Below are 27735 nucleotides of genomic sequence, written 5' to 3' on the forward strand. Positions count from 1 at the left end.
GAAATGCAAACAAAATTAAATTTAATAAACATGTCTTTCTGTACTAGATCATTTCTAATGACATACAAACATACTCTAAAACTTCCCTTTTAAAATTAAAAGAAAACTCCCTTGATCCCCACATTATTCTTCACTTATCAACTCTTCCTCTATTGCCTTTCACAGTAAACTTTCACTAATGAGCTGTCTACACTTATCCAATACAGTCAGGCATCCACAGTGACCATTTATTGGAACTGCTCCTTCTTAAAGTCACTTATCTTCATCTTAACCAACCTTTCACCAGCAGTGATAAAGCTGAGTATTCTCTTGCTTTGGCCTACAGATTACAATATCCTGGCTTATTTACAAAAATAGTGAACACTGTTAACATTCCTTCACAGAAAAATAAATAATGTATAGACTTTACCTTCCATCGTCCTGATCTATTTTACCTAAACAGCTGTTAACATTCACTTGTAGTGGACCACCAGTTAGTGAATCAGCCTTCTCAAATGTTGGTGTAATCACAGATTCTTTTGAGGTCCATTTTTCATTTTCATTTTTCTTTCCTTCCATCATATGCAAGGCAGGACTTCTACTTTTAAAAAATTCCATAAAAAAGCCAAAGTTTTCTAATAATTCTACTGACCAAGAATAAAAAACATCTTTTCGGTAAAATTCCAACTCTTTGCCATCTTAATTCATTTATTAATTCACAAAACAGTCATGAAATACCAACTACTTATAGGAAATGTATAGTCCCTGCTTCAAAAAATAGGCAAATATATAATTATGATACAATGTGATATATGAGATACACATAAAGTTATGTGAGGATAACAATGGCTTTACAGAAAAGATAAAATATAAAAGAGGAGTTTACCACACACAAAAGCAAGAGAAAACCATTCTACATAGAGAATAGAATGGAACAAGGCACATGGACTCAAGGTGTTTCCTAGGAACTTGAGAGGGAAAGAGTAAAATACACAGAAGTAAATATTGAGAGATGAATGCTCCACTAAACTTGAATGCTGCACTAACAAATGAGCTATCTGCCTAAAAGCAATGACTATAACACGGAGTAATAACAAGGAGTAAAACTAGTAATAACTAGAAGCGTGCTACATTTTTGGTTTTGTTTCTAAATAATGTTTAATTTAAATGAAGTTTTAAAAATAGCATGAGGCACATAACACACGAAAGAAGAAATCAGGGAAGCATCTTACTTTCAAAATATCCATCTCCAACTATATATTTTTCAAAAACAGCATTATTCTGATTAGTTATGATTTTGTTTGGAAATAAAATGATTTGGTAACTTTAGTACAATTTTAGCCTAGTATCTAATCCTAACATAAAAAGTTGGATTTACCAATAGAAAATTGTAATTACTTTTTTATCGAATAAACACAAACATAAAATATCATTATCATATACCTACAAAAATTTACAAAGAGACCGAAATTTCCCACTGGAGATTATTATGTTAGGATTTGAGCATAAGCTCCCAAAAGTATCAGAAACAAAAACAAAACCAGCAATTACTTACTAAAACAAAGTTATGTACATAACTCTTCTAGTTAAGACTAAGCACCTAAAAAAGGGGAGGTTTTCCTGCAAGCAAGCAATTAGTGAACATTTTCTCTTGACCCAATCTTCAAAAAGTACATCAACAAGTCTAGAATACAAAAATATTTTTCATTTTGAACACAGTTGATGGGAGGCAACTTTTAAACAAAAAACTCAAAGTTGCCACAGACTTAGGAAAGAACTGCCCTGTAGCCATGGTAACAAATAGCCAACCAGGACCAGTTTTAAATCTATCCAATCAATCAGTGACCACTGGCCTCACTCATCAACCAACCAGTGTCAGCCTCATCTTTCTATAAGATAGCCAATCAGAAACAAACTCACTATAATAGGCAAGCCTCCCGGTGCCAACCAATCAAGCAACAGTCTCACTCACTCTGATGACCGTGTTGCTACGGATGATGTGAACCCACTTATGCCTCTGCAAGTGCCGATCCTTCTACTCCGCTCTGCCCCAAACCCCATACGAGATCAGCAAGCTGCTGTCAGAAGAGCCAGTGCCTGACCACCATAGCTGTCTCTTACTATAAAAAGCAAGAAATTCTGTCGTTTTCAATCAGATATTGAAGGCTCATAATGCTTTGGCAACAATGTTTTAAGTTCATTAATTTACCAACCTTATATTTTATTTTTCTTAATAAAAGTAAATGAAGTTGGCAATTCCTTTGATCATTTTATCACAACTAAAACTATCATCAATACCAGTAAAAGAATAAAGTGAGTAACCCCAATATCAGGCCTTTCACCTGAAATGGAAAAGCATTAATATAGAGAATATAGCTTATTAGAAAGAACCACAGGAATCTAAACAATGCATGGAATTGCTAGATACAGAACGGTCAGAACGGACTAATGTCAAACTTTTGTTTAAGTCAGATCAAGTCTAGTGTTCAAAACAACACACCCAGGGGTAAACTCCATTCACTTGTCTAATAAACACTTACTGAGTAGCTGCTTCTATGCGAGGCCTTTTTCTAGGTACCGAGGACACAGCAGTAACAATGGAAACCCTACTCCTGAGAGAAGTGAGCACACAATAACAACAAACACCACAGGGAGGTAAGACACACAGTATGTGAGGGGAGAAAAGCAGAAGCAGGAGAGAACATTTGCATGTGTTGTAGGGGTGGGGGTGGGGGTGGAAATCTTAGAAAGGCCAGAAAAGGTCTTGCTGAGAAAGTGGATTTTAAGTAAAAAACTAAAGGAATGGAAGGAGCAAGCCAGGAGGAGATGTGAGGCAAAAGCATTCCAGGTAGAGTGAACTGCCAAGTACTGAGGTACACCTGGGGTGTTTAAAAAGTAGTAACAAATTCAGGGTGACTAGAGCAGAGTGAAAGGGATAGAAAAAGAGAAGCTTCAGCCAGAGAGAGAGGACAGAGGTCAGATCATGTGTTGCCCTGTACATATTAGGAAGACTATGCATGTACTCTGGGTGAAATGGGAGGCAAGAAGAAGGCTTTGAGCAGAGAAATGACAGCATCTGACTTACATTTTAGTAGGTCTGCTACATAAAGAATTGATGGAAAGAGGATTAAAAAAGAAACAGGACAACCACTCAGAAGCCTGTTATGCTCATCTAGACAGCAGACAATGCTGGCTTGCACATGCAAGCTGTGACTGCCTTCTGGATATATTTTGAAGGTCGACCTTACCAGATTTGCTGACAGATTAGACGTGAGGTGGAGGAAGGAGGGATGAGTCAAGGATGATACCAAGGTTTTTACAGAGAAACTGGAAGAGCTGCCATTAACTCAAGCAGAAAGACTACATGAGGGGCACGTATGAAGAAGAACATCAGTAGCTAAGTTTTGGACCTGTTATGTTTGTAATACCCAGTTGCTAACCAAAGAGAGATGTCAAGTAGGCAGTCTGATATATAGGTCTGGAATTAAAAAGAAAGATCTGGAATTATAAATTTGGAAATCAACAGCACATACAAGGTAGTAAACATCATGACAAAGAAAATCAAAGAATGAGCCCTGGGAAACTTCGATGTGTAAAAGGTGGAAGATGAGGAGACATAAGCAGACTCGGATGGATGGACTACAAAGGTAGGGGGAAACCAGGTGAGCGACTGATATCCTCAAAGCCAAGTGAAGAAAGTGTTTTGGCAGAGTTTTCCATTGGGCCAAAGATTGCTGACAGGTGAAGCAAAATGAGATCTAAGAAGTTATGCCTAGATTTATTAAAGTGAAAATCACTGGTAACTTCAAGAAAAACAATTTTGGAAGAGTGGTGTGAGTGAAAATTACTGGAGTGAGTGCAAGAGTGAATGGAAGGAAAAGTGAGTCAGTGAGTAGAGACATTTCTTTCAAGGACATCATAGTGACCTGACACGATCACAGAAGTAATTTTCTCCTTGTTTAACTGTATTTTCAATCCTTGCATAATGATTATGTAGTATGTTTGTACGCTTGAAAATATCCTAGTTGTATATTATATAAATTATATAAGGTGATTATCATTTTGCTCATGCTTATAAAGACAGACCACAGAAAGAATTAAAAGTTTCAAGGGCAGTATTTCTTGCTCAATAAAAATCATCTAACTCTAGGATATTTTATACTAGTCAAATACACAAAGTAGTCGTATTAAAATACTGAATTCTATATAAGGGAGAAAGGCAGAAAATAAATGTTTCATAAATTGAATTTTTGTAAATTGTATAATATGAGGTCACTTGTTGAAACATATAGTGTCGTGTGTAGAGAAATGTCTTATCTTTAAAAAGGAAGGACAATGCTATGCATGCAGGGTATCTTTAAAAAGATTTACTGCATTAGCAGCACCATGGGTATAGCACAGGGGTCAGCAAACTAGTGCCTGTAGAGCAAAGTCAGCCCACTGTCTGTTATTGTAAATAAAGTTTTATTAGAACACATCCATGTCTATATAACTTATTCTCTATGAAATATTACAGACTGTAAGAACAGAGACCTTATGGTCCACAAACCATAAAATATTTATTATCTGCCTCTTGACAGAAAAAGTTTGCCAATCCCTGGTTTAGTAGATCAAATATCTTTTGATGTGTTTTAGTAGGTTTTACCCAATACAGTGAAATGTTTATATGGAGTATGGACCCCATGTGCAGTCCCTTTGCAACATTCAGATTGACTGTCCAATACTGGAACACTTATGCATTGGGAACAAAAAACGAGAATCCAATAACTAGCAATTATGTTGGTAAAAAGGTGGAGGGTCAGTGAAGCATGTAGTTTCCTTTTAAAACTCAGCAGTTACTACAACTATACTAACAAAATTTGCTTGAGATGCATCATCACACTAAATGCTTTAAATATACTTTAATTGTGGAATAATGAGTACACTATAGATCTTATTTTTTCTTAAATGGCTGCATACTCTATTACTTTAAGGGTATGACAATTTACTCCCTTATTGATGGGTATTTGGAGTATGTCCAACTTTTTGGTACAACAATGGTATAATAAATAGCCTTAACATACATACATTATGTACCCTATATATATTACATATACAGACCTATTGCATTTTATATATAATATATAATAAATGCCTGTAACATGTGTGTGTATGTGTTTCCACAAGTGGTGTTTTCCTGTAGGATCTAGGCTCATAAGTGAAGCTGTTAGGATACAGGGATGATGTACTGTATTTGAAATTTTGATACATGCTACTAAATTACCCTTCAAAAAGGATTTACCAATTTCATTTACCAATACTGTATGAAAAGTCTTTTTCCTCACATTTGCTGGTTGTTGTTTTTTAATAAAGTATGTATCACCGTGAATATAAAAAAATGGTAACTCATTGCTGCTTAATTTGCATTTTTCTCATTACCAAGCAAGGTAGGCTACCCCTAGTAAAAGTATAAAATTTGTTAATGATGAATATTAGCTCAAATATTGCTCAGTGGACACAAAGAATGATTGCATATTGTAATGATGAATAAGCTAACTATACCAATCTAACCACCACACGTTCTACACAGTTGTTGAAAATCAACGTTGTACCCCATGTGTATGTATAATAAAAAAAAATAACGAAGAATTAGTTTAATAAAACAATCATAATTATCTACCCTTAAAATTGCCATAGGCTTACCTATCACACTTTTCATTCTCCTCGATGGGAAATTGCTGGTGATCAGTTCTCCCATTCTTTCTTTGTTGAATTAATCCATTATCAGTAGCAGCAGCAGCACCATCACATAGGTTTTCTGATATTTTTGTTTCATTACTTTTGTGCTTCTTTTCTTCATCAACCTTTAAGGAAAGTTACTTACTAAAGATAATTGCCATTACTTTATTCAATAAAAAGACCTTTATGTTTTTATTAATTTTATCACTTGATTCAGTTTGTCATGATTTCAGTCAATAAAACATTTTTGTGCTTACTTTAATTTTATCATTACAGGTCATTGAAATGTTTGTAAATTCTGCTTCATTTCTGTTTGAATGAAAGAAACAGGATTTTCCAAAATTCCTCCAAGGAAATGAAATAGGTTAGAAAATTATTGTTCGTGCTCTAACACACACCCATTCTGGAAGGTATGATTCTCTTAACAAGCAGTTGAATTGATTTTATGGCCCCATACTCTCTCTGAAGGTAGACACGGAACTCAATTAGAAACCACAAGGCAGAATAAATCTTTAACCTTGGTTTTAGTGATCAGCAATATGAAAATTTTGAAACACTGGGGGTGACTGCTCCTCAACATGAATCCAACTCAGTGGCCATAACATTTATTTTGTTTACAGTTTCAACTGCTTCATGATATAAATCAGTACGTGATGTTACCTTCTTTAACATGTAAGGAGATTATAAAAATGGAAGACCAAACAATATTGACAAAAATGTTTGCCTTACTTCCAAGGATAAAATTTAGATAGAAGTTACTATAGATTCCAAGAATATTTAAAATTTTAAAACTAGTTAAAAAAATTTTTTTACGTTAAAGATTAAATAATCAATTGTAATTTACTGATTCTAAAAGGCTAGCCAAAGGTAATTTCATTTGGACTATGCTATATCACTAAAGCAAAGCAAACAAAACTCAGCCAGAAATTTAAATATTTACTTACCTGTGGCTGCTTATTTTCATTTCCATCAAGCCTTTCTTGCTCTTTGTCTGCTGTCATTCTAAAGTCTTGTTCTGCTGAAAAACCTATATATTTAGTTAAAAAATACTACATAGCTTTCCCCAGATAAACAGGTGTCTCTCTCCTTAGGGCACTTTATCCATTTTTCTACAATATCATTACCACCTGAACTATAAATTATTCCTTTACATGTCTATCCCCTTTGCTCCTAGACTGTAGAAGACAATATTTTAAATCATAATTGTATAAACAGTCTTCATTTATTTCACTCAATTATTATTTGTTGAGTTCCTGCTCCTTGCTAGGCACTGGGTATAAAGTATATAAATAAAGGGTATCAAGAATGGCTTTTCTAGAGATAATGCCTGAACTGAGACTTAAAAAGGGAGGTTAGATACAGGCACACAATGGAGCCAGCTGAGAGGCACCACCTGGCTTCATTCCCAGCCCAGCCCAGTGCACACAGAGCAGGGAGTCGTCTGGCAGGGGAAGGGGAAGTGCTGCAGAGACCACACGCTCTGTGGTGCCTCGGTGCATCCCAGCAGCCCAGGCCAGAGCGCAGGGAACAGGGAGTCACTGAGGTAGCCATACCAAATTGGCAACCACAGCAACATCTTAGTCAGTCAGTAGTGTCAAACCTGTGGACTGTGAAACCTCCTGCCACAATGAATAAACATCAAAGAAAAGATACCAGAAATACGAAAAATCAAGAAAGTACAGCACCAAAAGATAATAAATCTCAAGCTCTAGATCCTATAGAACAAGAAGCCATTGAAATGACTGACAAGGAATTTCGAGTGATAATTCTAAGGAAAATGAATGAGATACAAGAGAACTCAGCTAGACATCATGATGAAATGAGGAAAAGTATACAGGACCTGAAAGAGGAAATGTACAAGGAAATCAATGTCCTGAAAAAAAATGTAGCAGAACTTGCGAACTGAAGAAGTTATTCAGTGAAATAAAAAACACAATGGAGAGTTTAACCAACAGGCTTGTGGAAGTTGAAGAGAGAACATCTGAACTTGAAGATGGGCTGTTTGAAATAACACAAGCAGACAAAAATAAAGAAAAAAGAATCAAAGGCATTGAAGAAAATCTGAGAGAGATATCAGACGACCTTAAGCGCTCAAATATCCGAGTCATGGGTATTCCAGAAGGGGAGGAAAAAGGAGTTTGCATTGAAAACATATTCAACAAAATAGTGACAGAAAACTTCCCAGGTATAGGAAAAATCACAGATCTTCAGATCCAGGAAGCTCAACGATCTCCAAACGTAGTCAACCCAAAAAGGTCTTCTCCAAGACATGTTATAGTCAAATTGGCAAAACTCAAAGACAAAGAGAGTATCTTGAAAGCTGCAAGAGAGAAGCATCAAATCACCTATAAGGGAGCCCCAATCAGGCTAACATCAGACTTTTCATCACAAACCCTAAAAGCTAGAAAGGAATGGGATGATATATTCAAAATACTAAAAGACAAAGATTGCCAGCCAAGAATACTCTACCTTGCAAGGCTATCCTTCTGAAATGAAGGGCAAATAGTATATTTCTCAGACAAACAAAAACTGCGGGAGTTCACCACCACACGACCACCCTTACAAGAAATTCTCAAGGGAGTACTGGGTTTGATTCCTGAAAAATAACTACCACTGCCATAAAAAGCCAAGAAAAATCTAAACCCACTAGTATAATAAAAATGTCATTCATGAAGAGAAAACAAACAAACAAAAATGCTATCTACAACCTAAGGAACCAACAAACACAGAAAACAAACAGTAAATCAGAAAGCAAGGAACAAAAGACACCTAAGACAACCAAACAACAATCAAAAAAATGCTAAAAGCACGGGCAACCAAAGGAAAAATAAACAAATGGGATTATATCAAACTAAAAAGCTTCTGCACAGCAAAAGAAACAGTTAACAGAGTTAAAAGACAACCAACAGAGTGGGAGAAAATATTTGCAAAATATACATCTGACAAAGGATTAATATCCAGAATATATAAGGAACTCAAACAACTTTACAAGAAAAAAACACGCAACCCAATTAAAAAATGGGCAAAAGAGCTAAGCAGGCATTTCTCTAAGGAAGATATACAAATGGCCAACAGACATATGAAAAAATGCTCAACATCACTCAGCATCCGGGAAATGCAAATCAAAACCACACTGAGAGACCATCTCACCCCAGTTAGGATGGCTAAAATCCAAAAGACTCTGAACGATAAATGCTGGTGAGGTTGCAGAGAAAAAGGAACTCTCATACATTGTTGGTGAGACTGCAAAATGGTGCAGCCTCTATGGAAAATGGTATGGAGGTTCCTCAAACAATTGCAGATAGATCTGCCATACGACCCAGCTATCCCACTGTTGGGAATATACCCAGAGGAATGGAATTCATCAAGTCGAAGGTATACCTGTTCCCCAATGTTCATCGCAGCACTCTTTACAATAGCCAAGAGTTGGAAACAGCCCAAATGTCCATCATCGGATGAGTGGATACGGAAAATGTGGTACATCTACACAATGGAATACTACTCAGCTATAAAAACGAATGAAATACTGCCATTTGCAACAACATGGATGGACCTTGAGAGAATTATATTAAGTGAAACGAGTTAGGCACAGAAAGAGAAATACAACGTTCTCACTTATTGGTGGGAGTTAAAAATTAATATATAAATTCACACACACACACAAAAAGAAAACCGGGGGGGCGGGGAAGAAGATATAACAACTACAATTACTTGAAGTTGATACGACAAGCAAACAGAGGGGACATTGGTGGGGGGGAGGGGAGAGGGAGGAGGGAGGGAGGTTTTGGTGATGGGGAGCAATAATCAGCCACAATGTATATCGACAAAATAAAATTTAAAATAAATAAATAAATAAATAAAAAATAAATAAAACCCTCAGAACCATGCCTCTGACCATCATTATTAACCCATTCGCTTTGACATGGTCGTACAATCGAATCACCTCTTCAAGGCCCCACCTTTCAATTTTCATAACAGGATTTCCCACCCGCAACAGTCGCAGTGGGGATGAAGCCTCAATGAGGTTGGGGGGTGGGGCGCATCCAGTTTGCAGCACGGCAGTTTACAAATTATAGTTTAATCTTAACTGATAAGTTTTAGTCAGAACTCTTACATCTTGGTGTATTGGCCAGTAGTTTTTAAGTAGAAAATTAACATGAGTAAATGTGTATCGTTAGGCAGGAAATTAAAGTTTTTTGTTTTTTGGGTTTTTTTGTTGGCTGGCCGGTACAAGGATTGAAACCTGGGCCTTGGTGTTATCAGCACCACACAATAACTAACTGAGCTAACCAGCCAACTCCTGTGAATTTTTGCTGTATAAATGTCCTACATTGCTCTGATATCACAATTTGCCAAAATATTTTGGTACATGTTAGCTCATTTGATCCCCACGACAAATTTGGGAGGCACACATCAGTAACACCATGTCTCTGCCAAAGGTTTTTTGTGAAGATCAAATGGGTTGATGTTCGTAAAAGCACTTAGTTACTGCCTGACATGGAAGTAAACACTCAGGAAAGGTTACGTTTTTGTATCTATTATTATTTACACTGTGTGCATGTATTCTGCTTTTCAGATCATAAAACTTAAACTTTGCTGGAAGTTTAAGTGACATGCATGATGTAACATACGTGATCTTAATCACAGCCCAAGAGTGGCCTAGGTTTGCTTTACTTTTTCATGTGATTTCCTCTATAATTTTCTATTACAAAAGTGATATTTTGTCTTCCTAATTAGGAAGTCAGTGCAAAAACAAGTAAAGGATAATTGAATAATCTCCCCTCGTAATGCTTCATATCTGATCCCTTGACAGGATTTCCCAAAATGCTAACAGCATTTACATAAATATGTGGTTGCTTATTGTGAAGTGAGGCTTCCAGTTTTTAAACTAGGAGTGTCTTTAATTTTACCAGGTTCACAGTTCTGTTTCAGTGAAATTCCTGTTAATTTTGGAGCCAATCCCAGGTTTTAAAAATAATATGTTTTTTTTTTTTTTTAAATAATATGTTGTTAACAGTGCCATTTAGAAACTGACACGACAAATGTTCATTTCTTTTCTATTGTGTTGTTTCTTTAATAATCAAACCCTTTTATTTTTAAGATAAAGGCAACAGCATTTCTCAAATTATCAAACCAAACAAAAAGGTCACATTTGATATGATATCATATGGTTAGATTTGCTTCAAAGTAGTCCAAAGGTAGGGGCAAGGGAAAGGCAGTGGATGGGGTATAAAAGAAATGCTTCGCCATGAGTTGATAATCATTACAGCGCGGTGGTGGGTAAACTCTACTTTCACTTTTGTGTGAAATTGCCCATGTTAACAAATGAAAACACGTAGATTGGCTTCTGTGTTTTGCTTTCTAAAAATATGTCACTTTGGAGTTTTTAACAAACGAAACTGTAAATGAATTTGAGAAAAACTAACATCTTTACAATATCCTGTCTTGCATCCAGAATGAAGGGTCTACACGCTGATATTCAAGCCTTCTTTGACACCCTTCAGAAAAGGTTTTCTTCGCATATGACTAGAATAACTCTTGACCATTTTATTTCTAGATATTTTATCTTTATCCTTGCTGTTGTCAATTGATTATTTTCCAACTAATTGATACTGGTATAGATTTTTGCATAGTTTCACTATCTTAATACTTACCAGATATTTATAGGTATGTAATCCCAGTAGCTGTGTATTTTGTAAAACATTAAAACAAAGATTAAAAATGCTTCACCATTCTAATTGATTAGTGACATACACTGCCAAATAGAACAAATCAGATAGAACATTTTTTAAAATGTATGCCCCCTACCTGGCCCCTGCCTGGCCACTCCATCTTTTAGACTTGGGACATTTACCTGTACTCTAGGGTCAGTCAGAGATGCAATAACAGCCGCATGAAAGTCAAACTCAGTAGTGACCTTTGTATATGAAAATAATGATTTATGATTGGAGAATGAAAAAAGGCAGGCAAACTTAGCTAGCAGGCAGATTTACTCATAGAATCAAAATTCTGGTATGTAAGCTTATGTATTCTAAATCGGATGCCAATATCTTATCTGTGAATGTGCCTTCTTGGATATAGATAGAGAAGTCATGATAATATAATCCCTTCTGTTTGTTTCCCAAATAAAACTTTACAAAAATATTTTTACTTAACGTTGCTTCACTTGAGCCTCAAGAGAAATTTTTTCAGAGAGAAGGAATAAGAACATCTATTTATAGTATCATAGTGATGCCCAATAAAATATATCATAGGAAATCATTTAGCAAAATGCCTGATAGTACTCAGTATATATTTATTTTTGTTGTTATTGTTATTAATATTAATGCACATGTTGTTATTGTTATTAATATATTAATGCTAATATTATACCTTATATTCTTGTGAAATGTGGGGGAAATTCAGATTTCAGAATGTTTAGTGATTTGCTCAAGACAGAGTATGTGTACAGCCCCAATTAAAATTATTTCTATTTCACTGTCTTTATTAGTATTTTAAAATATCAAAGATGAATTTACAAAATTTCTAATTTTCCTTCATTCCTCTTTATTCGTACTTCCTTCCTAATCAGTAGCAAATGCCTGACATACCACTTTCTATGTACAGTGAAACAAATAAATGAATGAACACATATACGACAGAGTTGGTGGTTTTCACTTGTTTAAAAATGGAATAATTTTATTGTCGTTTCTTATATCCTTTCCTGAAGTTTTCTTTAAAACAGTCAAAAACTTATTCATGAGGAACCTATTTAATATAACCTTTTTGATTTCTCCCTGCCTCCAGGAGTTTTTAATGTAATTTATAATTTTCAATTGTCCCAGTCAGAATTATAAGAATATATTCATTTATTTAAGTTACTTTATTTCCTTCTGGAAATACTTCTATTTTTTATAGATACTAAAAAATTCTCGCTAAGTTTTTTTCTGAGATATTGTAAATTTTGTTTCTGATATGAATGAGTCCATTACCTAATATCCTTTTAAAAATAATTACTGCTAAATACAGGGAAGTTTTAATATTTCTGTTTGGCCAGTAATGTGTCTTTTTTTCACCATTTATTATTTGATTCCAGGTTTATGATAATGTACATGTCTAATAACTCATGGATGTAAACTGAAGTCACAAAGCATTCATGATTATCTCTATGTGCCGCACATGCACATACACAAGAAATCACCCAATAGCCTTGCTTCGGGGACCATGTTTTCTAGCCTATCTATCTATCGATCAGTCGATCAATGGATCTATCTATTGATCTATTGACCTATCTATCTATATGAGAAAGAGAGAGAGATTTATTTTAAGGCACTGGCTCACGGTTATGGGGGCTAACAAGTCCAAGTCTAAAATGTGTAGAGCAGACTGGCAGACTGGAGACCCAGGGAAGAGTTGATTCAGTCTTGAGTACAAAATCTGAAGGGCAGGCCAAGCAGGCTGGAAACTCAGGCAAGGTGTTTATTTTACAGTCTTAAGGCAGAATTGCTTCTTTTTCAGGAAAACTGCAGTCTTTGCTCTTCAGACCTTCACCTGATTGGATGAGGCCCACTGCATTATGGAGGGTAATCTGCATTATTCAAAATCTACTGATATGTTAATCACATCTATAAAATACCTTCACAGCAACATCTAGCCTGGTGTTTGTCCAAACAGCTGTGTACCATAGCCTAGTCAAGTTGACATAAAATTAAACATCGCCTTTAATAAGAACGGATTGCTCGAGGCAATTACACCGTGGTTAAGGTAGGTAAAGAGGTGTTGAATGAAAATTCAGCATACTTGTTCTAAGGAACTGTGTTTTGTTACACATGGAACAGAATTTGTCATAATAAAACAGATTATGTTTTATCATTATTTTCCGGTCACAAAAATATTTCCCATTTTGTTGACTCACTGGGCTCTCAGGACAAGTCTGTGATGCAGAAGTATTATTCTCTGCATCATAGGTTTTTGTTAAGATCAAAGAGGATACTTTAGATGGAAGCAGCTAGCAACCTGGTGGACATGTAAATAACAACCAGTGAAAGTTAGTAGTGATTTGACTTTGATTATTATTAATACTAAGAATAAATATTTCTCCTATTTTCACAAAAGAAATTTTGAGACTATGATCATTATTTAAGTGATGAGGCAAAGTTAGAAAATCAGTTCTACGTCTGCTTCAAATAAAAATGTTTCAGTATTTTTAACTACAAAATTAATATTTATATTAAACAGTTAAAAAGGGCAGATAGGTAAAGAAAATTTATTAACCACCCCCCAATGTAAATACCAACTTCAGTAATGTTTTGTAGTAGAAGCTATTGTTAGCAATTATGGAGCACTCAGAGGACTTAAGTCCTGGCAGGTCTGTAAGCATATTTTCAAAATGAATTCATCGTATTATAAAATGTACAAATAGATGCCAAATATAAAGTTGTTTCTTTGTGATATGATTTACCCTCTTTCTCTGTATAGTTTTCATTTTTTCAAGTATTTTCACATATATTGGCTCATTTGATCTGTAGAAGTCATAATACATAATACATGCCTTTGGTTTGTTTTTAATAATAAATAAAGTAATCCATGTTTAAGCACTTAGTATACAGATGCAAAAGCTCAGTAAACATTTGTTATCATTTTCATTATTAGTCTTGTTTATTTTAAAAGCACGTATTTTTATCTCCTTTATTTTCGATCAGGATATTATTGGCTTGGAAAATTTACATGAGAAGTTAGAGTCACAAAACAATCAAATGGCCTGTGTTTGCTTTTACTTTTTATAAGTATTTTCTTTACTTTTTAAATTAAAAAAGTAGTACTTGCTCATAAAAAAAAATAAAAATCTGTCCCTGTACAGCTACCTATTTCCACTGCCCTGACTTAATGTTAAATGTACCCACAGCGTACTGCCATAATTTTCTGTATTCAAAAGAATGCATAATCAACTTCCTGACAGAGAAGAGAATGTTTGGATGTGGCTTGTTTCTAGGAAAATGCAATTATACTATGTGGATTTCTCCAAAACCTTCATTTCTCACTTAATTATATGTAATCGCTCTGTCAATTTGTTTTCCAAGGTTTTATGTTCTAAAATTCAGCACTTCCACAAAACAGAATGCGTTTGTGAAGTGATAATTTAAATTTTTAATTTTCTAAATGCTGAACCTCCCCGACATCATTTGAGCTGTTTGTGTCTGTGATTTGGAATCAATAATGTATCGTTTTACTATTAAATCTTTAAAAAAACTTTTATGTCTGTTATAAGAAATATCCTTCATTGCTTTTCTTAATTAAGGTATTCATTAAATACTGAAGTTCATTTATACTTCCACATGAATTTTAATATCAGCTTGCTTTGGTGTTCTAACAAATGCCACATTGATATTTAACATAACTAACAACTTTTAAGGAGCATTTCTACACAGCATCAAGAGAGTTTAGGTACACAGTTAAGCTTTCTTCGATATCTCTATAAAAAACATAATCCATTTTGAGTTTAGTTTGGTATATGGCAAGAGATACAGGTCTAGCTTCATTCTTTCACACATGGATGTCCAAGTCTTTTCCCTATTTTGTGTTCTTGATGCTCTATCAAAGACCATATGGCTGTAGGTATATGGGCTGATGTCTGGATTCTCTATTCTGCTGCATAGGTCCTTGTGTCTGTTTTTATGCCAGTACCATTCTGTTTTGGTTACTATAGCCTTCTAGTATAGTTTGAAATCAGGTTGTATTATGCCTCTGGCTTTCTTTATCTATTTACTTTTTGCTCAATATTGCTTTGGCTTTTCAGGGTTTTTTGCTGTTCCATATAAATCTTAGGACAGTTTTTCCATTTCTGTAAAGAATGTTATTGGTTTTTGATGGAGATTGCATTGTATCTGTAGATCATTTTGGGTAATATGGACATTTTCACAATGTTAACTCTTCCAATCCAAGAACGTGGACTACCTTCCTATCTTCTTGTGTCTTCTTTCATTACTCTCAACAGGGATTTGTAGTTCTCATTGTAGGAATCTTGCAGTTTCTTGGTTAACTTATTACTAGGTATTTTATTTTTTTGGTGACTATTGTAAATGGGCTAGCCTTCTTGATTTCCTTTTCTGCTACTTCATTGTTGGATTATAAAAATGGTACTGATTTTTGTGTGATGATTTTGTATCCTGTGACTTTGTTGAAATCATTTATCAACTCTAAGAGTTTTTTTGTAGAGTCTTTAGGCTGTTCTATATACAGGATCATGTCATCTGCAAACAGGGACAATTTGACTTCCTCTTTTCCAATCTGGATTCTTTTATTTCGTTCTCTTCCCTGATTGCTCTGGCTAGTTCTTCCAAAACCATATTGAATAGGAGTAGCAAGAGTGGGCATACTTGTCTTGTACCTGTTCTTAAGGGAAAAACTTTCAACTTTTCCTTTTTCAGGATGATATGGGCAGTAGGTTTGTCATATTTGGCTTTAATTGTGTTGAGATACATTCCTTGTATACGTAATTTGTTGAGAGTCTTTATGATGAAGGGATGTTGAATTTTGTCAAATGCTTTTTCAGCATCTATTGAGGTACCTCTCACCATATGCCAAATTCAACTCAAAATGGATTAAAGAATTACATGTAAAACCAGAAACTATAAAACTCCAAAAAGAAAACAGGGGAAACACTTCAGGAATTACGACTGGTCATATTCTTTATGAATACAACCCCAAAAGCACAGACCACAAAAGGTAAAATAAACAAATGGAATTATGTCAAACTAAAAAGCTTCTGCTCAGCAAAAGAAACAACTAAGAGTGAAAAGACAACCAACGGAGTGGGAGAAAAATATTTGCAAAATATGTATCTGACAAAGGATTAATATCCAGAATATACAAGGAACTCAAAAAACTTAGCAGTAAAAAAACAAGTAGCCTGATTAATAAATGGGAAAAGGAGCTTGAATAGGCGTTTCTCAAAGTCAGATATACGAATGACCAACAGGCACGTGAAAAAATGCTCAACATCGCTCAGCGTCTGAGAAATGCAAATCAAAAGTACACTGTTATATCATTTCACTCCAGTTACGCTGGTTAATATCAAAAAGAGTGAGAATAACAAATGCTGGTGAGGATGTGGAGACAGGGGAACCCACCTACGTTGTTGGTGGGATTGTGAAATGGTGCAGCCATTCTAGAAAATGGTACGGAGGTTCCTCAAACAACTGCAGATAGATAGAACTACCATATGACCCAGCAATCCCACGGCTGGGTGTATACCCAAAAGAGTGGAAATCATCATGTTGGAGGTTTATCTGCACTCCCATGTTTATTGCAGCTCTATTTACAAAAGCCCAGGGTTGGAACCAGCTTAAATGCCCATCATCAGAGTGGATAAGGAAAATTTACACAATGGAATATTACTCTGCTATAAAAAAGAATGAAGTTCTGCCATTCTCAGCAATATGGATGAACTTAGAGAAGTTTATGTTAAGTGAAATAAGGCAGGCACAGAAAGAGAAATACCACACTTTCTCACTTATATGTGGGAGCTAATAAAAATAAATAAATGAATAAATAAATCAGCAGACAAATAAATAGAAGAAGAAAAAGAAGACACCACCACCACAAAAATTCTTTGAACTTGTTAAGAGAAGTGAACAGAACTGAAGTTTCCAGGGGTGGAAAGGGGGAGAGGGCGGAAGAAAGGAGGGAATTGTTAAAGGGTCGTGAAAATCAATTACATTGTAGAATGATAAATAAAAAAAACTAAGAAACTTTAAAAAAAGAATTTAGTTATTCACCGTATAAAGACAAAAATTCTCAACACCTTCTTTTCTTTCTAATAGGAATTAATTTTTCCCACGGTATGTTCAGACTATTATTGTTATATAGGACAACTACTAATTTTAATATATTTACTTTCTGTTACCTATCTAATTATAATTTCTCATATTGCTCATTGACTCCTAGTTTATTTTCTTGAGTCTGAGGTTTGTATGCAGTTAAGTCTCTCATCTATACATTTGCTCCATTGCCAAATTAAAACGAAGTCGTTCTCCACCCTCATCACCTGCCACCCTTCCCTTCCTCCCCCTGTAGTCCCAGAATAACTAGTATTAATAGCCTGAGTGTGTCCTTCCACATATATATGATATTTAGTATTAAAATGTAATTATATTAAATATATTCTCCAGAGTATTCTATGTCATATTCTTCTTAGTTTAGTGTACATTGTAAACATTCTCGTAGGTCTTTAGATTGCTAAAGTTTTATGTTTCAAAATTGAACTCAGCACATGTGGAAAACATTTGTGTGTATTTTGTGAATGAGCTTTTAAAATTTTCCCCTGCAATTAGAAAATTTGCCCAGGGCATTTGAGCTGTTGATTCTGTTGCGTCGTCGTTCTGTCTCACAGTTCTTAAGCTGATGCCACGTTTGCTTTCATTATTTTAGCTTTAGAATATAGTTTGAAGGCAAATATCCTTCTCCAGTATTTAGAGATTTTTTTTCTTTAATTCTTTTACTATTTCGGTGTGTTGCTCAGATGAAACTGAATGTCATTTTATCAAAATTAAAATAGTCACTTTAGAATATTTAGCACAATTAGCTTCTTTACAGTATTGGGTTGCCTAAGATCATAAATAGATACTGATTTGCTGTAGCTGGTTTTTACTTTAGAAAATTTGAAAGTGTTTTTAAAGGAATCCTGACTTATCCTTGCCAACCTAATTCCTAGTTACTCCATTTTAAAAAGTATTTTCTTCTGTGAGTGAATTTTTATTCTTTCCATTTTCAGATAAATATTGTTGGCCCATAAAAAAGCTATTGTTAATTTTTCTTTCTGTCTACTTACTAAGATATGAGTTTTCATTATTCTTCTGTAGATTCTTTTGTATTATTTACATTGATCATAACATCTAATACTTAATGCACTGAAACATTACACATTCTCATAGCCAATAAAAGCTATATGTTGGTGCACAGAGCAGGTCAGACACAACTTCTGCTTTTGAGTTCTCTTCTGTCCATACCCTCCATCACTATCTCTTGGAAATCTGCAGTCCACACCCTCAGGAAGAGTTTCCGGATGGATTTGTTGCTATTTATCCACAGTCCCACAGGCCACCCAAATTCACCAGAGGCCTTTTCATATAAAATAAAAATTGAACAATTGAGCTTAAAATTAGCTTGAAGGAAAGTTCATTCAAAGTACTTCTATCGTGACAGATAACAATGTAAATCCTAAGTAGGAAAACAAGCATCTATAACTGTTTTGTTATACATGGAATGAAATGTTTTAATAACATGCTGATTTTCGCTTTTTTATTTCTTTATTGAGTTCACAGATAATTGATGATATATATTTATGGGGTACACAGTTGACTATCAGTATATGTGTACAGTATATGATGATCAAATCAGTATTATTAGCATGTTCATTATTACAAATCGTAATTATTCTTTATGTCCCTTACCCAATTACTCCCTAACCCTCCTCCCCCTCCCCCTTTATCACCTATGGTAATTATAGGTCTCTTCTCTTTTTTCAAAAATTCAAAGCTTTATTGTGGTCAGTCTTTCTTTCTTTCTTTCTGCCTACTTATGAGTGAGGATGTGATATTTCTTTTTCTGTGCCTGGCTTATTTCACTTAACATAATTTTCTCCAAGCTTGTACATGATGCTGCGAATGACAAGATTTCATCCTTTTTTATGGCAGAGTAGTATTGCATTGTGTATTTATACCACATTTTCCTTATCCAGTCATCAATCGATGGACATTTAGGTTGGTTCCATGTCTGGGCTATCCTGAACGGAGATTTGAAGAACATGGGAGTGCAGTTATCCCTTCGCCATGATGATTTCCATTCCTTTAGATATATACCCAGCAGTGGGATTGCTGGGTCATGTGGCATTTCTATCTGTAGTTGTCTGAGGAGCCTCCATACTGTTTTCCTTAATGACTGTGCTAATTTACAGTCCCACCAGCAGTGTAGAAGAGTTCCCTTTTCTCCACATAGGAGATCTTGCCATTTGCAACACCATGGACGAATCTGGAGGACATTACGTTAAGTGAAATAAGCCAGTCATAGAGAGACAAATACAACACGATGTCATTCACGTGTGGAATCTAAATAAGTTGAATTCATAGAAGTAGAGAGTAGAATGGTGGTTATTAGGGGCTGGGTTTGTACAGGGGGAGAATGTTGGGGGAGATATTGGTCAAAGGATATAAAATTTCAGTTAGACATAAAGTATAAATTCAAGAGATCTTTTATAAACATGGGGACTGTAGTTAATAACATTGTATTCTTAAAAAAGGCTAAGAGTAGCATTCTTACCACAAAAATAACAACTATGTGAGGTAATGTATGTTAATTAGTTTGACTTACCCATTCTGAGATGAATATATATTTTGAAACATCATTTTGTCAATTTTAAATAAATAAATTTTTTCACATTTGTTGCTTTATTGAATACTGATATCGCAAAATGGAGGTGAAAATAGGGTCTATGGTATAGATTTGTTGTAAAGGTTAAGATAGTCTATGTAAATTTGCTCAACCTACTGCTTGAAAAATAAATGTCTTCAGTAAATGGTAATAATGATCAGTTTTATCATTAATACTAAGAAATTGTTTTATTTTCTCCTTTGTAAAGAATAGAGAACTTGAGATTGAAGAGATTCTGCAAATAGCAAGAGGCCCAGGTTATTTAATAACAAAAAGTTTTTCTAATCTAATTTGTGAAAGATGACAAATATATAAACTGAAGAATTTAATAATCTTCTCTCACATCCCTTCTATTCACATCCTTAATATTTGAAAGGTACACACATGTGATCCTGGATAGCAAAACTCAGTGCTATAATGATGGTGTCTTTTTTTCAAATACATTTGCATTGTTGTGGCAACTTTAACATTTTCCATCTTATCTCTGGAAATTTGTCACAGTGATATTATAGTACAACTGTAAGACTAGACGGATGATGATGTTGAAAATACAAAAGACAAGAAGAGAAATGAAGGATATGTAAAGAATCAAGCAATAAACTGTATTACAAAGCTATAAAAAAATGCACCTCTAGAACAGAAATTGACAGCTGAAATGATGTATTGCTTAAACAGTATTGAGCAAATTAATTTAATTTGGATGGTGTAAAAAATTGTTGATAATTTTGTTTCTAGATATTTTAAAACATTATTTCTACTGTGAATGAACATATTTTTTCATTGTTATTTTCTAATTTCTTATTGATCTTGTATAGGAAAGTTACTCATTTATACATATATACAATTTTTAAAATTTATTTTTTATTGTAATGTAGTTGATTGTACATATCTGTGGGGTACAGAGTTGAATATCAGTACCTGTGTGCAATATGTGATGCTCAAATTGGGATAATTAGCATATTCAGCATTATACAATGTAATTGTTTTTGCACCCTTTACCAATTCCTCCCTTACCCCCAACCCCTTTCCCACCTCTGGTAACCTCAGTCATGTTCTCTCCTTTTGAATGTTCCGTGAATTATTGTGATTGTTGAATCTTTCTTTCCTTTTCTTAAAAAAAAATTTTTTTTTTTTTAGCTGCCACTTAGGAGTAATGATAAGTGGTATATTTCTTTCTGTGCCTGGCTTATTTTGCCTATGTCATTTTCTCTAAGTTCATCCATGTTGCTGCAAATGGCAGTATTCCATTCTTTTTTATGGCAGAGTAGTATTCTATTGTGTATGTATACAACATTTTCCTTATATAGTCATCCATAGATGGACATTTAGATTGGTTCCAACTCTTGGGTATTGTAAATAGAGCTGTGATAAACATGGGGGTGCAGTTATCCCTTTGATATGATGATTTTCATTCCTTTGGTATATGCCCAGAAGTGGAATTGCTGGATTGTATGGCAGTTCTACCTGTAGTTGTATAAGAAACTTCCATAGTGTTTTCCATAATGGCTTCACCACTTTACAGTCCCACCAACAGTGTAGGAGGGGTCCCCTTTCTCCGCATTCTCACTAGCATTTATTATTCTGTCTTTTTGAGAATAGCCAGTCTAACTGGAGTGAGAAGATATGTCAGTGTGGTTTAGATTTACATTTCCCATATGCTGAGTGATGTTGAGCATTTTTTCATGTGTCTGTTGGCCATTTGAATACCTTCCTTTGAGAAATGCCTATTTGGCTCCTTTGCTCAATTTTTAATCAGGTTATTTGGTTTTATTTAACTGTTAAGTTGTTCGAGTTCTGTATATATTCTGGATATTAATACTTTGTTGGATGCATACTTAGCAAATATTTTCTCCTGCTTTGAGGTTGTCTCTTCATCATTGTTTCTTATGCTATGCAGAAGCTTTTTAGTTTGATAAAATCCCATCAGTTTAATTTCCCTTTTGTTGCCTGTGCTTTTAGGGTCATATTCATAAAATCTTTCCCAATTCCTACTTCCTAAAGTGTTTCTCCTATGTTTTCTTTCAGGAGTTTTATAGTTTCAGGTCTTATATTTAAGTCTGTAATCATTTTGAGTTGATTTTGGTATATGATGAGAGGTATGGGTCTAGTTTCATTATTCTACATATGGATGTCCAATTTTCCCAGCACCACTTATTGAAGAGGTAGTCTTTTCCCCAGTGTACACTCTTGGTGTCTTTGTGTGTGGGTTGATATATGGAATCTTTATTCTGTTCCATTTGTTTGAGTGTCTGTTTTTATACCAGTACCATGCTGTTCTGGTTACTATAGCTTTGTATAATTTTAATTCAGGTAGTGTATGCCTCTGGCTTTATCTTTTTTGCTTAGGAATGCTTTGGCTATTCATGGTCTTTTGTTGTTCCATATGAATGTTAGGATTATTTGTTCTATTTCTGTGAAGAATGACATTGGTATTTTGATGGGGATTGCATTGAATATGTAGGTGACTGTTTTAATCCATTTTGTGTTGCTATAACAAATACCTGAGACTGGGAAATTCATAAAGAAGAGAGGTTTATTTGGCTTGTGATTCTGGGACAGTTGGATCTGGCTCGGGCCTCAGGCTGTTTCTACTCATGGCGGAAAGTGGCAGGCAGCCAGTGGGTACAAGCAGATCACATGGTGAGAGGAAGCAAGAGAGAGAGTGAGGAGGTGCCAGAGTCTTTTAAACAATCAGGTCTTGTGGGAACTAATAGAGTGAGAACTCACTCACTACCCCACCTCCCCCAGGAAGAGCATTAATCCATTCATGAGCGATCCTACCCCTTGACTCAATCAGTTTTCAACACTGCCACATTGAAGATCAAATTTCCACATGAGTTTTGGAGGGAACAACACATCCAAACTCCATCATTCCACCCCTGCCCCCCCCCAAAACTCATGTCACTCTCACATACAAAATACAGTCATTCTATCCCAACAGTCCCAAAAGTGTTAGCTTGCTCCAGCACCAACTTAAAAGTCCAAAGTCCAAAGTCTCATCTGAGACCAAAAACAAAAGTCCTTCCAGCTGTGAACCTGAAAAACAAAACCAAATTTATCTACTGCCAAGATACAATGGTGGAACAGACATTGGGTATACATTTCCATTCCAAAAGGGAGGAATAGGCCAGAAGAAAGGAGAAACAGGCCCCAAACAAGTCCAAAACCCAGCAGGACAGACATTAAATCTTAAAGCTCCAAAATAATATTTTTTGATTCAAAGTCCTGCATCCTGGGCACAATGGGGCATTTGGGCCCCCAAAGCATCAGGCAGCCTTGTTTCCACAGCTCTGCCAGGCACAGCCCAGTGGGCCATGCTGGTGCCTATGGCTTTTCCAGGCCTGCGTTGCATGTTACCAGTGGCCCCAAAGTTCTGCTGTCCTGGTGGCATCCCTGCTGCCTTGGCTCTACTAGACGTTTCCCTGGTGGGAGCTTTCTGTGGGGGCTCTGACCCCACTTTCCTGCTCAGCATTGCTCTAGTGGATGACCTCTGTGGTGGCTCCACCCGTGTCAGGTCTCTGCCTGGGCCCCCCAGGCTTTTCCACACATCCTCTGGAATCTGGGTGGAGGCTGCCACACCTCCACTGCTCTCACGTCCTGCCAGCTTGCAGACTTAACACAATATGGACGCCAATAAGGTTTCGGGCCTCTACTTTCCATGGCTGCTATACAAACCACACTTGGGGCTGCTCCAGCCAGAGCAGCTGGGATGCAGGGAGCAGGATCCCAAGGGCAGCTGCATTCCAGGTCTGTTCTCCAGGATAGCTCAGTCCTTCTAGGCCTCAGGGTCTGTGATGGGTGGGGCACCCTTCCAGGCTTCTCAAATGCCTGCAGGGCTTTCCTCTCATTTTCTCCACTATTAGCATCTGGCTGCCTCACCGCCAAGATAACGTATTTAGCAACCATTTTATCTGCTTCACCTTTGCATTGTTCTCCAGCTCTCCATTTCTTTACAGCATGGCCAGGCTGCAAATTTTCCAAATCTGTATACTCTGCTTCCCTTTTAAATTCTGGCGTTATGTCATGCCTTTGCTGCCATAACTCAGAATAGGCTGTTAGAAGTAGCCATGCAGTGCCCTTAATGCTTTGCTGCTTAGAAATTTCTTTGGCCAAATGCTCTGGTTCACAACTCTTAAGTTCCAACTTCCACAAAGTCCAAGGGCATGGACACAATGCAGCCAGGTTCCTTGCTATGGTGTAGCAAGGGTTATCTTTTGTCCAATTCCCAATAAGTTCCTCATTTCTATCTGAGACCTCATCATCCGCATGGCCTTTACTGTCCACATTTCTATCAGGATTCTGCTCACAACCACATAAGTCTCTAAGACATTCCAAACTTTCCCTCATCTTTTTGTCTTCTTCTAAGTCCTCCAAACTCCTCCAACCTTTGCCCATTACCCAGTTCCAAAGCTGCATCCACATTTTCAGGTATCTGTTTAGTATCACCCCACTCCTTGGTACCAATTTTCTGATTTAGTTCATTTTGTGTTACTTTAACAGAAATACCTGAGACTGGGTAATTTATAAAGAAGAGAGGTTTATTTGGCTTATGATTCTGGGACAGTTGCATCTGGCACGGGCCTCAGGCTGTTTCTACTCATGGTGGAAAGTGGCAGGCAGCTGGCAGGTACAAGCAGATCAAATGGTGAGAAGAAGCAAGAGAGAGAGAGAAGAGGTGTCAGGGTCCTTTAAACAATCAGCTCTCACGGGAACTAATAGAGTGAGAACTCACTCACTACCCCTCCCCCAGGGAGAGCATTAATCCGTTCATGAGGGATCTGCCCCCATGACTCAATCAGTTTCCAACACTGCCATATTCGAGATCAAATTTCCACATGAGTTTTGGAGGGGACAACACATCCAAACTCCATCAATGACTTTGGCTGGTATGGACATTTTCATGATGTTAATTTTTCCATTCCATCTTTTTGTATCCTCTTTAATTTCTCTCAACAGGGATTTGTATTTCTCATTGTAGATATCTCACATCTCCTTGGTTAAATTGAATCCTAGGTATTTCATTATTTTTGTGATTATTTTAAACACTACTGATTTTTGCTTGTTAATTTTGTATCCTGCAAATTTACTGAAATGATTCATCAGTTCTAAGATTTTTTTGGTAGAATCATTAGGTTTTTTGTATATATATCATCATGTCATCTGCAAACAGGAACAGTTTGACTTCATCTTTTCCAATCTGGATGCCCTTTATTTCTTTCTCTTGCCTGATTGTTCTGGCTAGTACTTCCAATACTATGCTAAATAGGGGTGGTAAGAGTGGGCATTCTTGTATTGTTCCTGCTCCTAAGGTAAAGACTGAGCTTTTCCCCATTCAGTATGATGTTGGTGATGGGTTTGTCATATATGGCTTTTACTGTGTTGAGATACTTTCCTTCTACACATAGTTTGCTAAGAGTCTTCATCATGAAGAGCTGCTGAATTTTGTCCAATGTTTTTCTGCTTGTATTGAGATAATCTCATGATTTTTGTCCCTGGTTTTGTTGATGTGTTCTATCACATTTATTGATTTGAATATGTTGATCCATCCTTACATCTCTGGGATGAATCCCACTTGGTCATGGGGCATAATTTTTTTTTTAAATGTGTTTCTGTTGTTCCATCTTTTTGTGTCCTCTTTAATTTCTTTTTAGAGTGATTTGTAGGTCTCACTGTAGTGATCTTTCACCTCCTTGGTTTGGTTATATTGATTTCTAGGTATTTTATTTTATTTTGGTGACTATTGTAAATGGGCTAGTTTTCTTGATTTTCTTTTCTCCTAGTTTGTTATTAGAGAATAAAAATGCTACTGACTTTTGCATGTTGATTTTGTATCCTGTCTGCCATGTTGCTGAAATTGTTTATCAACTCTAAGTGTTTTTTTGTACAGTCTTGAGGCTTGTCTACTACTTGGATCATGTCATCTGCAAACAGGGACAGTTTGACTTCATCTTTTCCAATCTGGATGCCCTTTATTTCTTTCTCTTGATTCATTGCTCTGGCTAGAACTTTTATTACTATGCTAAATAGGAGTAGTGAGAATGGGCTTCCTTGCCTTGTTCCCATTTTTAAGGGAAAAGCTTTCTTTTCCCCATTCAGTGTGATATTGGTAGTGGGTTTGTCATGTATGGCTTTTATTGTGTTAGGATATACTTTACTTCTGTGCGTAATTTGCTGAGAGTCTTTACTGTGAAGCAATGTTGAATTTTCAAATGCCTTTTTTACATCTATTGAGATAATCATATGGCTTTTGTTCTTGGTTTTGTTGATGGGATGTATCACATTTATTGACTTGTGTATGTTGTACCATCCTTGCATCCCTATGATGAATCCCATTTGATTGTGGTGTATAATTTTTTTGTTGCATTGCTAATTCTATTTGCTAATATTTTATTGAGGATTTTTGTGTCTGTGTTCATCAAATATATTGGCCTATAGTTTTCTTTTTTTGTTGCATCTTTATCGGGTTTTGGTATCAGAGTGATACTAGCCTCATAGAATGAGTTTGGGAGAATGACCTCTGTTAAAATTTTTTGGAATAGTTTGAAGACAATTGGTATTAATTTCTCTTTATAAGTTAGGTAGAACTCAGCAGTAAAGCCATCTGGTCCTGGGCTTTTCTTTGTTGGGAAACTGCTGATTACTGCTTCAGTTTTGTTGCTTGTTGTGGGTGTGGGATTACCTCGCACTGAAGGCAGCAGTGTGGGTAACTGCAGTTGCCTCCCTGCTGTCTGCAGTCTGCAGCAGCATCGAGGTTACCTTGTGGGGGTGGCAGCAGTGCCTGTGGCTGCAACTACCTCTCTCACATGTGTGGTGTCCTTGGTGACAGTGGGTTTACCTGGAGGTGGCAGCAGTGGTTCCAGTGGCTGCTGCTGTCTCCCTCACATCTGTGGTGTTCTTGGCAGCAGCAGGGTTACCTCATGGGGGTGGCAGCAGCACCGGTGGCTGCAACTGCCTTCCTCGTGTCTGCAGCATCTTTGGTGGCAGCAGAGTTAACTCGTGGTATTGGCAATGGTGGTTGCACTTGCAGCTGCCTCCCTAGTGTCTGTGGAGTCCATGGCTGCAGTGATGGGCCACCTGCAGGACTGCCGCTCTGTGCAGAGCTGCTCTGTGATGGGCGATGGTTCTGAGACTGGGCAATGGCTCCAGTGACTACAGCAGCAGTGGGCCCATTTCGATCTTCTTCGGTGGGAGGATTACACCTTGGGCACTTCTAGTTTGCCACCTTAACGGAAGTCTCTGATTTCTGTGTATTTTTTTCTGTCAACACACATAATTCAACTATCTTACTAGTTCCCATCATTTTTCAGTCGATTTTAGGATGATGATTATGTCATCTATTATAGTTAGGAAGGAAGGGGCATGGACAACATATACCACTTACATAACAATGCAGCATGTGGCTCGGTTTTAATGTTGTTATGGATCCATTACAATATTCACCTATGGTTAGGGGTGGAAACTTGGGGTGGTGTAGGAAAACTTTTAAAGTGTTATGAACCACAGACAAACTAAAATCAATTAGAAAGTAAGCCAAAGCATCTTAAAGTACACCTTTAGTTATTAGGCGATAATATTCAATTTCTAAAATCTAATTAAATGCAGCTTTTTAAAAAATACAAAATATGCCAGTTT

The 27735-nt window shown here is 36.2% G+C and overlaps 1 protein-coding gene across 1 annotated transcript in view; it reads right to left on the reverse strand.

Moving 5' to 3' along the window:
• Positions 1 to 27735, reverse strand: part of LOC134387675 (ankyrin repeat domain-containing protein 26-like) — a 47752-nt gene that overhangs the window by 18652 nt on the left and 1365 nt on the right. Inside the window, exons 2-5 of the mRNA XM_063110072.1 lie at positions 27040 to 27282; positions 6642 to 6724; positions 5662 to 5822; positions 410 to 580 (exon numbers count right to left, since the gene is read on the reverse strand). Coding sequence (XP_062966142.1) covers positions 410 to 580; positions 5662 to 5822; positions 6642 to 6724; positions 27040 to 27282 — 658 coding nt within the window. The remainder of the gene's footprint in view (positions 1 to 409; positions 581 to 5661; positions 5823 to 6641; positions 6725 to 27039; positions 27283 to 27735) is intronic.

This window comes from Cynocephalus volans, chromosome 10, assembly GCF_027409185.1.
Source record: "Cynocephalus volans isolate mCynVol1 chromosome 10, mCynVol1.pri, whole genome shotgun sequence".
Lineage (NCBI taxonomy): Eukaryota > Metazoa > Chordata > Mammalia > Dermoptera > Cynocephalidae > Cynocephalus > Cynocephalus volans.